Raw genomic sequence first — 12,015 nt, forward strand, 5'->3', positions numbered from 1 at the left:
ATATCTCGATTTTGAAGTTGAGAACTCTGAATCCTTCATTCTAATTCATGTTTTGTTTTATTCTCTATTCCACTCATTTTTTTTATGGTTTTGACAGAACGAGTCTTTAGTTGATTATCAGTTTTATGTTGTATTTTCTTGTATTAGTAGTGTTCAACGTTTATTTTATATTTAAACATGTATATAGGTTAGTTATCAATCAATTTCATAAAGTTTTGAGAAGCTGCATGTATGCAATATTAAGCTATAAATTTTATAAAAAAATCAAAATTTTTAAGAATGTGAGATAAATGTTTTATGATATAATAATATGTTAGTATGAATTTAATGTACTCATAATTTTGTAACATCAGTTTAAAAAACGGGTAAAAAATCGATATATGTATCAAATTAGAGAGAATAACGCACTCATTTGAAATATAGCTTTTAATCAACTTCTTTTATTATATTTAAGATCAATTAGGGATTGTTTGTTTTTTTTAACTCTTATTAGCCTTTTATGTCTGATTCGTTAATAGGTAAAGGTCATTCAGACTGTTTGTTTTTTTTAGTTTTTCAGATGCACTTATATCTTATTGTCCTCTTATTTAATAAGAGGTAAACCGATATCTTATTTGATTCTTATTGTTCTTCAAACCCTCAACAACGACGTTTCTCAATCGATTAACCTTAATCTATTATTTCTTTCAATCACTCTTTACCAAATCAATCATCATGTCTCTCAATTGATGTATTTAATAGGATTTAAATGTGTTAAATACGTTAATGACATATTTACGTTTAAATGGATTCAAATTATAATTTAGATGTAAATTTCGTAATGACGATGAATAAATATATGAAATTGTATAACTTTTATTTATAAATTCAATAATACTATTTTTAATAGGTAAAATAGATAATTTAAACAAATTCAGACGTTTTATTGATTTAGATTTCAGATGTCAATATCACCTCCTAATTATAAATCAGAAGTGATATAAAAACTTCAGTACCTCTTAAACAACAAACACCACCTTAGATTTCAAAAAAATAAGGTAAATCTATGAGTTTCCAAAACTTGATATTTTTTCGTCGTAAAAATAATTTGAGTTTTTAAAAACCTGTTAAGTTTCTATCCTTATTGTTTTTAAAAAGACAGAATAAGAATATATTGTAAAAAATTGAAACTTTTTATGCATTATTGATTTATATTTAAATACTTTAATAGTTGTATATTTAATAAATTAAGATATTTTAAAGAAAAAAAGTCCAATTGCTTTATAATACGGTACGTATATAGATGTTGGACGATCATTAGAGCTAAAACGAGTCAAATGTGTCAATACATGTAACTCACTGACCTGAAAACTCGCGGTTACCCAAAAAAGAACCTTAAAAGCATATGAAAAGAGAACACGTTAAGAAACAAAAAAGACATTACAATTGCTCGATACTTACTATCAGTAGACATTACATCCATTTTTTTTATAAAATTTGATACGGAAAGACTTACGTTTAAACATTACTGCTATTGTCAGTATTTCCATTATTCAATTATGGAAAACTGGGTTGTTGAAAAGGATGATTGCGGTTAAAAATATAACTGGTTTCTTTACAGTTGATATCGATGAACCAAAATACACCATAAAAACAAACCACAAATTTCGAATGACCATTTCTTCTAACATCAAAATTGACTCTAGATCCAACATTTGTGTGGTCTGAATAAAATGAAAGGCCATTAAATTACCGAAGTTAACGGTCAATCACAACATTTTCGATGTCTCCCCCTATATTAATAGGGCATTGTATCTCATTCTACTTCATCGCAACCACCATCAATAAACAATAAATAGTCTTCTTCTATTTGATTTTAAAAACAAAATAAAATGGCCATCAACCGATTTTTTGTTCTTGCACTTATCTTCGTTGCCATGGTAGCATATGCCTCGGCTGCTGATACAGCCCCTGCCGGAGGGGAAGCTGCTAGTGATGCCACTGCTTCCGCTGCATCCCCTGCAGGAGCTCCTGATGCAGCTGCTGGGGGCCCCGCAGCTGCCGGTGGTTTATCTAGTAGTGCCGCACCAGCTGCTGGCGACGCTTCGAGCTTCAAGGCCTCTGCTGTTAGCGGCATTGTAGGAATCATTGTTGCTACCGGGCTTTTCTTTTAAATAGTTTATGTACGAAATGTAATAAATAGTGCAACTAATGGACCTCATATTGCGTCCTTCGAAGCCGTTTTTCAGATGTCGTTCATCATTATGAATAACATTGTAAAATAATGTTCCCCTTTGGATTTCTTTATATGATTCCGAGGGATGTATATATATGAAAAAAAGAGTTATATCTATAACATGAATTTCATTCGTTGTCATTTCTGTTTCTACTGCATACTCAAAAATGATTACTGATACTGTGAATTTTATACTCCTGATTTAATATAACTCATTTATAAACGATCATTCAAGGTTCAAGTTTGAGGTTTTTTTTACAAACCCGACACTGATAAATTTACAAGTCAATTCCAAAGCTAATACACCGTTATTATGAACTTTTGAGATAAAACATAATACCTTGTATTATGTATTAATTATTAATTCAAACTGATAGTTTTTGAACAATACTGACAAATTTATTTATACAGTTGTTGGATAATTCATACTAAATGTACGTATTATCGCATACATTTCATACATAATTCAAAAATACCAAAATGCAAAATTTAATACCGGGTCGGGTTCTTCTCCGGTTGCAAATGGATCTGCCGGTTCACCAATCATCGATGGTTTCAAAAGATCTATCAGATTATGGAGTGACTTGTTTGATCAATGAATATTAATTAAATATTAAGTTAAATATTGTATTTAATTAAAAGAATATTACTAATTAAATGAAAAATATTTGTTCAAAAGGAATTATTAAATAAAAAATTCTAATTAATATTATTATAAAATGCAAGCATTTTTTTTGTTCCAATATTTAATTAAATTATATAAAAATTAAAAAGTGTTTTTATGTTCGTTATTTTTGTGTTTAAAAACCCGACCAAACCAACGTGAAGTAACCCAATTCAAAACAATGTGATATCTAATCGAGTTGTGACATCTTTAAATTATAGGTATTTGTTTGGAATTGTGTTACAATCATTTGAATCCAACCAACCCGATGAACCCGATATCTTTTTATTTCTTAAAATTTAATATGATTGTTAAGTACCTATTAATATGTATATATATATATATATTCAATATATTCTCCATCTTTATATAATTTTTTCGTATATATGTTCACTAAATATGAACATATATATGCTATTTAAGGAAATTAGTTAAATGTAATATACTTAAGATTTAAGGAATATAAATATTTGTATAAACTGTGATGATAAAAAATGAATTATCAGTAAAAAAACACAACATATTTAAAATTAAAAAATATTTTAATATACCAAATTATCAACCCAACTAAACTGTATGGTTTGGATTGAGTTGAATTACACTTTGGCTTGAATTCAGATTTTTAAACTTGCAAACATTAAATTGAGTTGTTCTAACATGAACCCAACCCATTAACAACCCTGATGCTTAAAAGAAATCGTGATCCAAATAAATTCGCCCGACCCGACTGTGAGAGAGTGGTTTTTATAATTTTAGGGCAAAAATACCCAATCTGACACTCTTCAATCAAGTACACTCTGTGTGCAGATCTCACTGATGTTTTCGCCTTCATTCGTCGATCTAAGAGCTTAATCGAGTGATAGATCTCAAAAATGGCGTTAGCGTTCGATGAATATGGCCGGCCGTTCATAATATTGAGGGAACAAGAAAGCAAGAGTAGATTAAGAGGTTTAGATGCTCAGAAGTCTAACATCGCCGCCGGCGTTGCTGTCTCTCGCATCCTCCGTACATCTCTAGGTCCTAAAGGCATGGACAAGATGCTCCAGAGCCCCGACGGCGACATCACCATTAGTACATTTTTTAACTGATCTCTCTCTCTCTCTCTCTCTCTCTCTCTATATATATATATATATATATATATATATATATGCTTAGATTGTTGTTATTGTTGTTTCCGTGTCTGTTTTATTACCTGATTGATTATCTGATAGGAATGATTTGGATACTACTACTACATTGTTTGATTCACATGAAAGAAATTGGGGAAAATGTTTTTGATGGAGCATGTACATTGTGAAGTAGAATTTTAATGGCTGTCACTTATGGATTTGAAAATTTATGTTGTTAATCATAAGCTGAAACTGTATTGTTATTTTTTGATAATGGCCTGTGTCACTAAGGAACTCATTCATATGCCCCGATAATACTAGAAACTTGATACCTCAAATGGGGTACTCTCGTATTCAAATTTGATATGAAGATTTCACTATTTAAGGTTAAAATGCTGATCACATTAAGGTTTATAACAAGTACTTGAAAACACAAGAATGTTAAGATTTGCAACAAAACCCTTTCTAACATTGCATTTGAAATGCAGGGAGTTTCACCTATTTTTGCAGGGGTTTTGTTGCTTTTGTGTCAAAAGTTAACGCATATATGTCAAAAGCTGTTTAAAATGGGGCTATGGTGAAGAGGTAGAACAGGGGATTGGCTGGTAGGATTCAGACAATGAATAAACTGAAGAATCTTGAAAATTGGTTTTGAGATTCATTTGCTTATCTGCAATGACATGTACTAGATGTTTGCCTGTGTATTTTTAAATGACACACATTTCTAACAAACTTCACCGGTGAAGTAAGGCTTTGTGTCAAGTAGGTTCGTGAAGGTATTTTTATAAAATATAAAACGAGAAAAGTCTTTTCAAGAATTTTAGGGAATATACTATGCACAATCCTATGAGCTTTTGCTCACTAAAAGTTGGAAGCATCTGTTAGTTTAACTGCTGTTTTCCTCACAATTAACTTTATTTTCAGCAAATGATGGCGCAACGATCTTGGAGCAGATGGATGTTGACAATCAAATTGGAAAACTTATGGTTGAACTGTCCCGAAGTCAAGACTACGAGATTGGTGATGGAACAACTGGTGTAGTTGTTATGGCTGGTGCACTTTTAGAACAGGCTGAGCGGTTGTTGGAACGCGGAATTCATCCCATCCGTGTTGCAGAGGGATTCGAAATATCTTCAAGGATTGCAGTTGATCATTTAGAACAAATCTCACATAAGTTCGATTTCAGTGCTACAAATATAGAACCTTTGGTTCAGACTTGCATGACTACCTTATCCTCTAAAATGTGAGTTCCTACTATATTGTTTCCTTGCTTTAATATCATGCTTTTGGTAGTTCATGGAATGATCACTTCTGAGAGTCATACTCCCATTTTTTCATTCTCAATGTCATTTTTTTATCTTTCTTTTGTTGGGGGTTGGATATGTTGTAGAACAGTAAAAGGTATTAATAAGTAGGTTATACTCCTTTCTCAACCGTGAATGCTTCCCTGATAGTTTGAATTTTAATTGAGTTGGTCACTTTTATGTTACATATTCATGACTGCAAGTTTGTGAATTCTATGATTAAGGTTTCTTTCAAAGAATTTTAGCATATGAATAGCAGTCCCTGGAATTTGGAAATAAATTAAAATTCAGTAAGAGTACAATGTAGCTGCTAGGATTTTCTGAATTTGCTTAAGATGACCTTGTAGGAACACCTAAAAGAATTCTTTTTTGATTTCACATGAGTAAGGGAATAGTATAGCAGATGGCCTTACTGGCAGATTTTGATTGCTGGTTGCATTGCAATTTTTCTTAAACATTATATTGTGCTACTTGTCTTGTATTTCATTTAATCTAATTGAATTCTACCTCTCAGTGTGAACCGATGCAAGCGTAGTTTGGCTGAGATTGCCGTAAAGGGAGTCATGGCCGTTGCTGATCTAGAGAGGAAAGATGTTAACCTAGACCTCATTAAAGTGGAGGGGAAAGTAGGTGGGAAATTGGAGGATACAGAACTTATTTATGGAATTATAGTTGACAAAGATATGAGTCATCCTCAGATGCCAAAGCAAATTGAAGATGCAAAAATTGCCATCTTGACTTGTCCATTTGAGCCTCCAAAGCCTAAGACCAAGCATAAGGTTGATATTGATACTGTTGAGAAGTTCCAGACTTTACGTGAGCAAGAGAGGAAGTACTTCGATGACATGGTTCAGAGATGCAAGGTAAGATGACAATTTTAATGTTAACACATCCAGTCTCCGGATATTGGTCTATGTGGTAGTTGATACATGTTAAAATTGAGCTATATAATCTGTACTTTGGTTATTGGAACTTCATGCCCTAATAAGTCTGACCTTTACTTGATTCAGGATGTAGGGGCTACGTTGGTTATTTGCCAATGGGGCTTTGACGATGAAGCCAATCACCTATTAATGCACAGAAACTTGCCTGCTGTTAGATGGGTTGGTGGGGTAGAACTGGAGCTTATAGCAATAGCAACTGGTTTGTGGTCACTGATTAGCTATTTAAAACTAAGTTTTGTGTAATATATGCTGTTACTATAGTTGCTGAATACCTACTTTCTGCTGCTATTTTTTGTCTTGTACAGGTGGTAGAATTGTTCCCAGGTTCCAGGAACTAACACCTGAAAAGCTAGGAAAGGTAATTTTGATTCATGCTTTCTTCTTACTTCTTTACACTATGGGAGCATAGATATACTGATGTGAATTCTGGTGATACGGTTTGTGATGCTTGGTATTGTGTCCTTTGTTGGCAAGGCACGATAAACAATTACCGTATTGGTTTGTTTAGGTGTGAATGCGGCTAAGAGTTCTCAGCCTAATTATTGATTATTTATCAATAGATAAATCTTTTTATAAACTGCAGAGAGTTGTTGCATGAGTGATTTTGAATTTTTTTCAGTATCATTTTTGTATGCATTCCACCTTGATATGTTCAAAGGATGAAATAGGTTTGATTTGTGGAGTAATAGGTTATGCTGATTTGCTATGCACATAGCAACAACATTGCCTTATTCGTCCTTGTATATGCCAATATTCTTAAGAATGTAAAAGGGTTCCTCTCTTGTAAAGAGATTCTACCACAAAACCAATATATCATATCTTTGTTTGCTATAACATTTATAAAGCCTGTGCACAAGCAAGTTGATTGTTTGAGCTTGGAATGTCCACCTGAAAAATCATACATTCTGATAATTGTATCGAATAGCTAAATATTGGTATGGATTATAATGCTTTTCCCACAACTTAGTTAGCCTAATAATCACTTTTGCAGTGGAGAAATGAACATTATGCTCTATGACATTTGATTTCATGTTGTATGTGGTATCACTTTACTTAAACATTTGACATCGGTTGTGCATCCTAATGTAATATAGTTATCTTCTTTATGGACAGGCTGGTTTGGTAAGAGAGAAGGCATTTGGTACCACAAAAGATCGGATGCTTTATATTGAGCATTGTGCAAATTCAAGGGCCGTGACCGTATTTATTCGTGGGGGTAAGATAGCATTCATGTTGCTTTTGATAGTTACTTGTATTTCTTTTTTTACTTAGCATTATGGATACGGCAGTTTTGGCTTATTCATATCTAATTGTTCTCACAAAATCATTGAGCACTCCGGGAGTTTTCATTCTTATTTGTGGCATCGAGTACTTATGTTATAAAATATATAGTTTTGGGCTAAAAAAATCATAGTTTTTTCTATGTGGCACAAAATGCAGCCACTCTCCACACGTTCACACTCAAAGAAAGGAAAAAAGTAAAGGTGAGGAATGAGGATCACATCAAAATGTTTGTAAAGCAGCTTTCATGAATTAATGGGTTTACCTTATAGAAGCACCTGTCATTGTCCAAATAGTTATATACATGTACTTCTAGAACTACTTTTACTGAACAGTAACTATGCAAAATAGGATAAAGTTAGTATTAAGATTGTCGGTAGTTTGATACGTTATTTATTTTCTTCACGATCCTGCAATGGTAGCACTTACCTCATTCTCATATGTTATAGTGAAAAAGCGTTTGTTACACCATTAAAAGATAGGTCTATTATTCGTAGCAAAAATGGATTATGTTGGACCAAACTCATTATCTACTTTTAACGTTTTACGATGAATCAGGTAACAAGATGATGATAGAGGAGACTAAACGCAGCATCCATGATGCATTGTGTGTTGCTAGAAATCTCATCCGCAATAATTCTATTGTATATGGTGGCGGTGCAGCAGAAATTTCATGTTCAATTGCAGTGGAAGCTGCCGCTGATAAATATCCCGGAGTTGAGCAGGTACCATTACTAAGGGCCTGTTTGTTCGCAGCTTAATGAGCTTAATGGGACTCGCATCTTATTCAGTCAACTATACAAGACTATTTGGTAGTGGCTTAATAATGTAGTAAATGACTTATTCAGTAAGCTTTTAGGGGGGAGGTTTATGCAGAAAACCAAGTTTTTTTTTCCCAAACCTGCCCCTGCCAATTAAAAAACACGCTCCTTCCATCTATGAAAAAAATCTGCCAAACAAAAACCTTTCCAATCCACAAGACAACTTTATCCATACCTTGTTGCATATAACTAGTGTTATTGTCTTCCTTTACTGAAGATCTTTCTACTTTTGTACAGTATGCCATCAGGGCTTTTGCGGATGCTTTGGATTCCGTACCCATGGCTCTTGCGGAGAATAGTGGTTTGCAACCCATTGAAACACTGTCTGCAGTGAAAGCACAGCAAATTAAGGTAATTATGACAGTAACTTGTATCATTTTCTTGCAGATAATCAATCTTACACAGAAAACACAAAGATTTACTTGGTCCACGAATAATCAAAGCAAAAGGCAATAATTAGAGCAGATGGAGTATTAGACTCGGATACAATCGTAAATCGTGGTACCTACTATTTTTTTTTTATCTCTCTCTGTCATACCGCTCTACTCTTTAGGGTAGGGAGTAGAGGTCAGGTCTGTATATATCATATCCTCTTTAGACCCACACCTCCAGGTGGGATATACTGGGTTGGATTGGTTGGGTTTGGTCTACACTCGTAATCCCTACTAAAACTGAAGGTTTGTTTGTTAACAACTTGATGAGCTTAATGGGACTCGCAGCTTATTCGGTCGTCTATACAAGACTGTTTAGTAATGGCTTAATGATATAGAAAGTGGCTTATTCAGTAAACTTCTAGGGGAAGCTTTATGCAGAAATCCAAGTTTTTTTTTTCCTTCCAAACCTGCCCCTTCAAATTAAAGAACATACTCCTTCCATCTATGAAAAAACCCTCCCAAACAAAAACTTTTTCAATCTATACACTCAGTCAAACAGATTAATCCACACAGACAACTTTATTCATACAAGACACACCTTAATGAGCTTAATAGGGTTCACAACTTATTTGGTGAGCAAATACATGACTGTTTGGTAGTGGTTTTATGATATAGAAAGTGGCTTATTGGGTAAGCTTCTGGGGGGGTTTATGTAGAAAATCAAGTTTTTTCCAATCCTGCTCCCAATTAAAAAAACACGCTCCTTCCATCTATGAATAAACTGTCCCAAACAAAAACCCTTCCAATCTAATACAGACAGATCAATCCACACAGTCAGCTTTATTCATACAGAACTTAATGGAAAACCAACCAAACAACCCTTGAATTCTCCTAGTTACACTATTTCTGTTAAGATGTATGTCTAATATATGGTTTGATATGCAGGAGAAAAATCCTTGCTGTGGCATAGATTGCAACGATGCTGGGACAAACGATATGCGTGAGCAAAATGTATTTGAAACGTTAATCGGAAAACAACAGCAGATCTTGCTCGCTACACAAGTCGTAAAGATGATCTTGAAGATCGATGACGTGATTTCACCCTCCGAGTATTGACATGAAGCATGAAGTTTTGGTCTATTATGTATAACATTGCTAGGGAACCTTTTATTATGGTTGGTGTAGTCTTATTTTGTAGTGTGGTCTTTTGTCAGATGCTCATTTTTGTGTTTGTTTTATTTTCAAGAAAAAGAGTTTTACTTTTGGTGTATTTGCATTTGCATTGCATTGCATTGCATGTTGTAAACGAGTCGAGCTTTTAACAAACTACCTGATGTCGAGCTTAATAATTCTTGAACTCGAATCAATCTCGAACACAAAATATAACTCATTTAATTTAATGAGCGAGCTTTGTAACATTTATGATCAATTCGGCTCATTCAAAAACTTGATTAAAATTTTGAAGTCGAGATGAGTCGAGCATACATTTTTCTGATCCACACCTCATTTAATCATAAATCATACCATAAAAATATAAAAATTAACAACCTTGAATTAATAAACCAGTTAATTGATCGTGAGTTTGAGCTTATAAACGAGCATCGAACATAAGCTGGATGACTCAAAAATTATTCGAGCTTGGTTCATTTATGCCGCTATCATGATTTGGAGTTTTTTTTTTGGGTGATTGGGTGTCCGGGTCAAACCTGTAGATAACAAACAATCGGGATAAGGGAAATTGACAAAAATATAGAAAGTATTTTCTGCATGAAGTTTTTTTTTTTTTTTTTTTTTGTCGAAATCAATCTTTAAAGAATTCTGCATAAACTTTGGTTATTTAAAGAAATAGGGTGTCTATAAGATGAACTGACTATTTTTATGAGATTTCTAAGAATAATCCCTTGTAGATTTAACTTTTCAGATTAAATGACCTTTATTACAGGTTCAAAGGTTTTCTTGGTTTTTGACACCTCTGATTAGTACCACCAAATCTATAAAAATTAAATCTAAAAATTTTATAACAAATAATAAGATTTTAGATAAATTTTATTAATATATATAAATCTGATATTAAATTTAATATAAGATTCAATTTTCGTAATGGTGTGGGTTTTGTTTCTCTTGATCGGACGGACCATCACCTCCTGCTTCTCCCCTCATTGATTCTTTTATCGTCGACTTCCATGGATGATATTGATGGAATCAAAGGAAATATGAAGATGGTGGAGGTGCATACATGATCGATTCTTCATAGTTTTGACGATGATTCTCCGATTTTGAGGTTCACACATATATGCATCTCTTCCCCGCAAATTCACATCAAAGAAGACCATCTCCCGATTTCACAGACACGACCAAATCCAGAGACAACCAAATCTGTTTTCAACAAAATCACAACTTTACGATGTTAACGAAAAGCTCCGCACCAAAAAGAAAACCGTTTTCACACCTGAAATTTTCAGGGTCACGCATCGATCGAACCGAACAAGCTCAAATCGTGCTAAAAATGATTTTTTTTCGACGATACGATGTTATTGTGCCAATTCGAGACGATCGGACCAGACGAGAGAAAATTCACGGGACAGGTGAGTTATATACGCTTGGCGAATCGGCCAAACTGGCGCCCCAAAAACATCGACCCTAAAACACGTTTTCTCTGTCAGATTGGTTTTTGTTTGTGTTAGAAAGTGCTCGTAGGAAGTTTGGTGACAATCCGGAGCGGGTTTCGACGACCCACACGACGCACGTTCGTTTGGTTTGGTTGATGCGTAGCCCCAACAATTTGCGGCACGAGAAAGAATTTTTTCCGGCAAAACTTCTCATTAACATTGCAGATGACCCTTGCAAATTTTCAAGGCAATCCGGTACGATCGGACCGAACGAGAAAATTTCACGGGATACGTGAGTTATACCATTGGCATATTAGCCGAATGGGTGCCCCGGAAAATATCAGCCAAAAACTCATTTTCACCATCGGATTGGTTTTTTCGTATTAGAAAGTGCTCGTACGAAGTTTAGTGGCAATCCGACATGATTTGAGCGGGTTTCCACAACCCACATGACACACTTTCGTTCGGTTAGAATGATAATGATACATGGCCTCAACAATTTCCGGCACGAGAACAGTTTTCTATTTGGTGTAAAACTTCAACATTGATGATCCATATAGTGTTTCGTGACAATCCAGCACGGCTGGACCAGACATAAATTTCAATAGCATGACTCAATTTGAGTATAAAAATGTTCTATAAAGAGCAAGAAAGCCCAGAGTATCAAAATAAACAAGAATTAAGAGTTGTTTAT

The 12,015-nt window shown here is 34.0% G+C and overlaps 1 protein-coding gene across 1 annotated transcript; it reads left to right on the top strand.

Annotated features, from left to right (window-relative positions):
* Nucleotides 1–3,656: 3,656 nt before the first annotated feature.
* On the top strand, nt 3,657–9,975 carry LOC112501483 (T-complex protein 1 subunit epsilon-like). Its single transcript, XM_025105124.1, has 9 exons — nt 3,657–3,950; nt 4,913–5,231; nt 5,807–6,155; nt 6,303–6,435; nt 6,542–6,594; nt 7,350–7,452; nt 8,076–8,242; nt 8,576–8,689; nt 9,658–9,975. Exons 1-9 carry the CDS (start codon nt 3,752–3,754, stop codon nt 9,826–9,828), a joined length of 1,608 nt encoding a protein of 535 aa, XP_024960892.1. The 5' UTR covers nt 3,657–3,751; the 3' UTR covers nt 9,829–9,975.
* The last annotated feature ends 2,040 nt before the right edge of the window (nt 9,976–12,015 follow it).

The sequence above is a fragment of the Cynara cardunculus genome, unplaced genomic scaffold (genome assembly GCF_001531365.2).
Source record: "Cynara cardunculus var. scolymus isolate 2C unplaced genomic scaffold, CcrdV1 Un_Scaffold_192, whole genome shotgun sequence".
In the NCBI taxonomy this organism is placed as follows: Eukaryota; Viridiplantae; Streptophyta; class Magnoliopsida; order Asterales; family Asteraceae; genus Cynara; species Cynara cardunculus.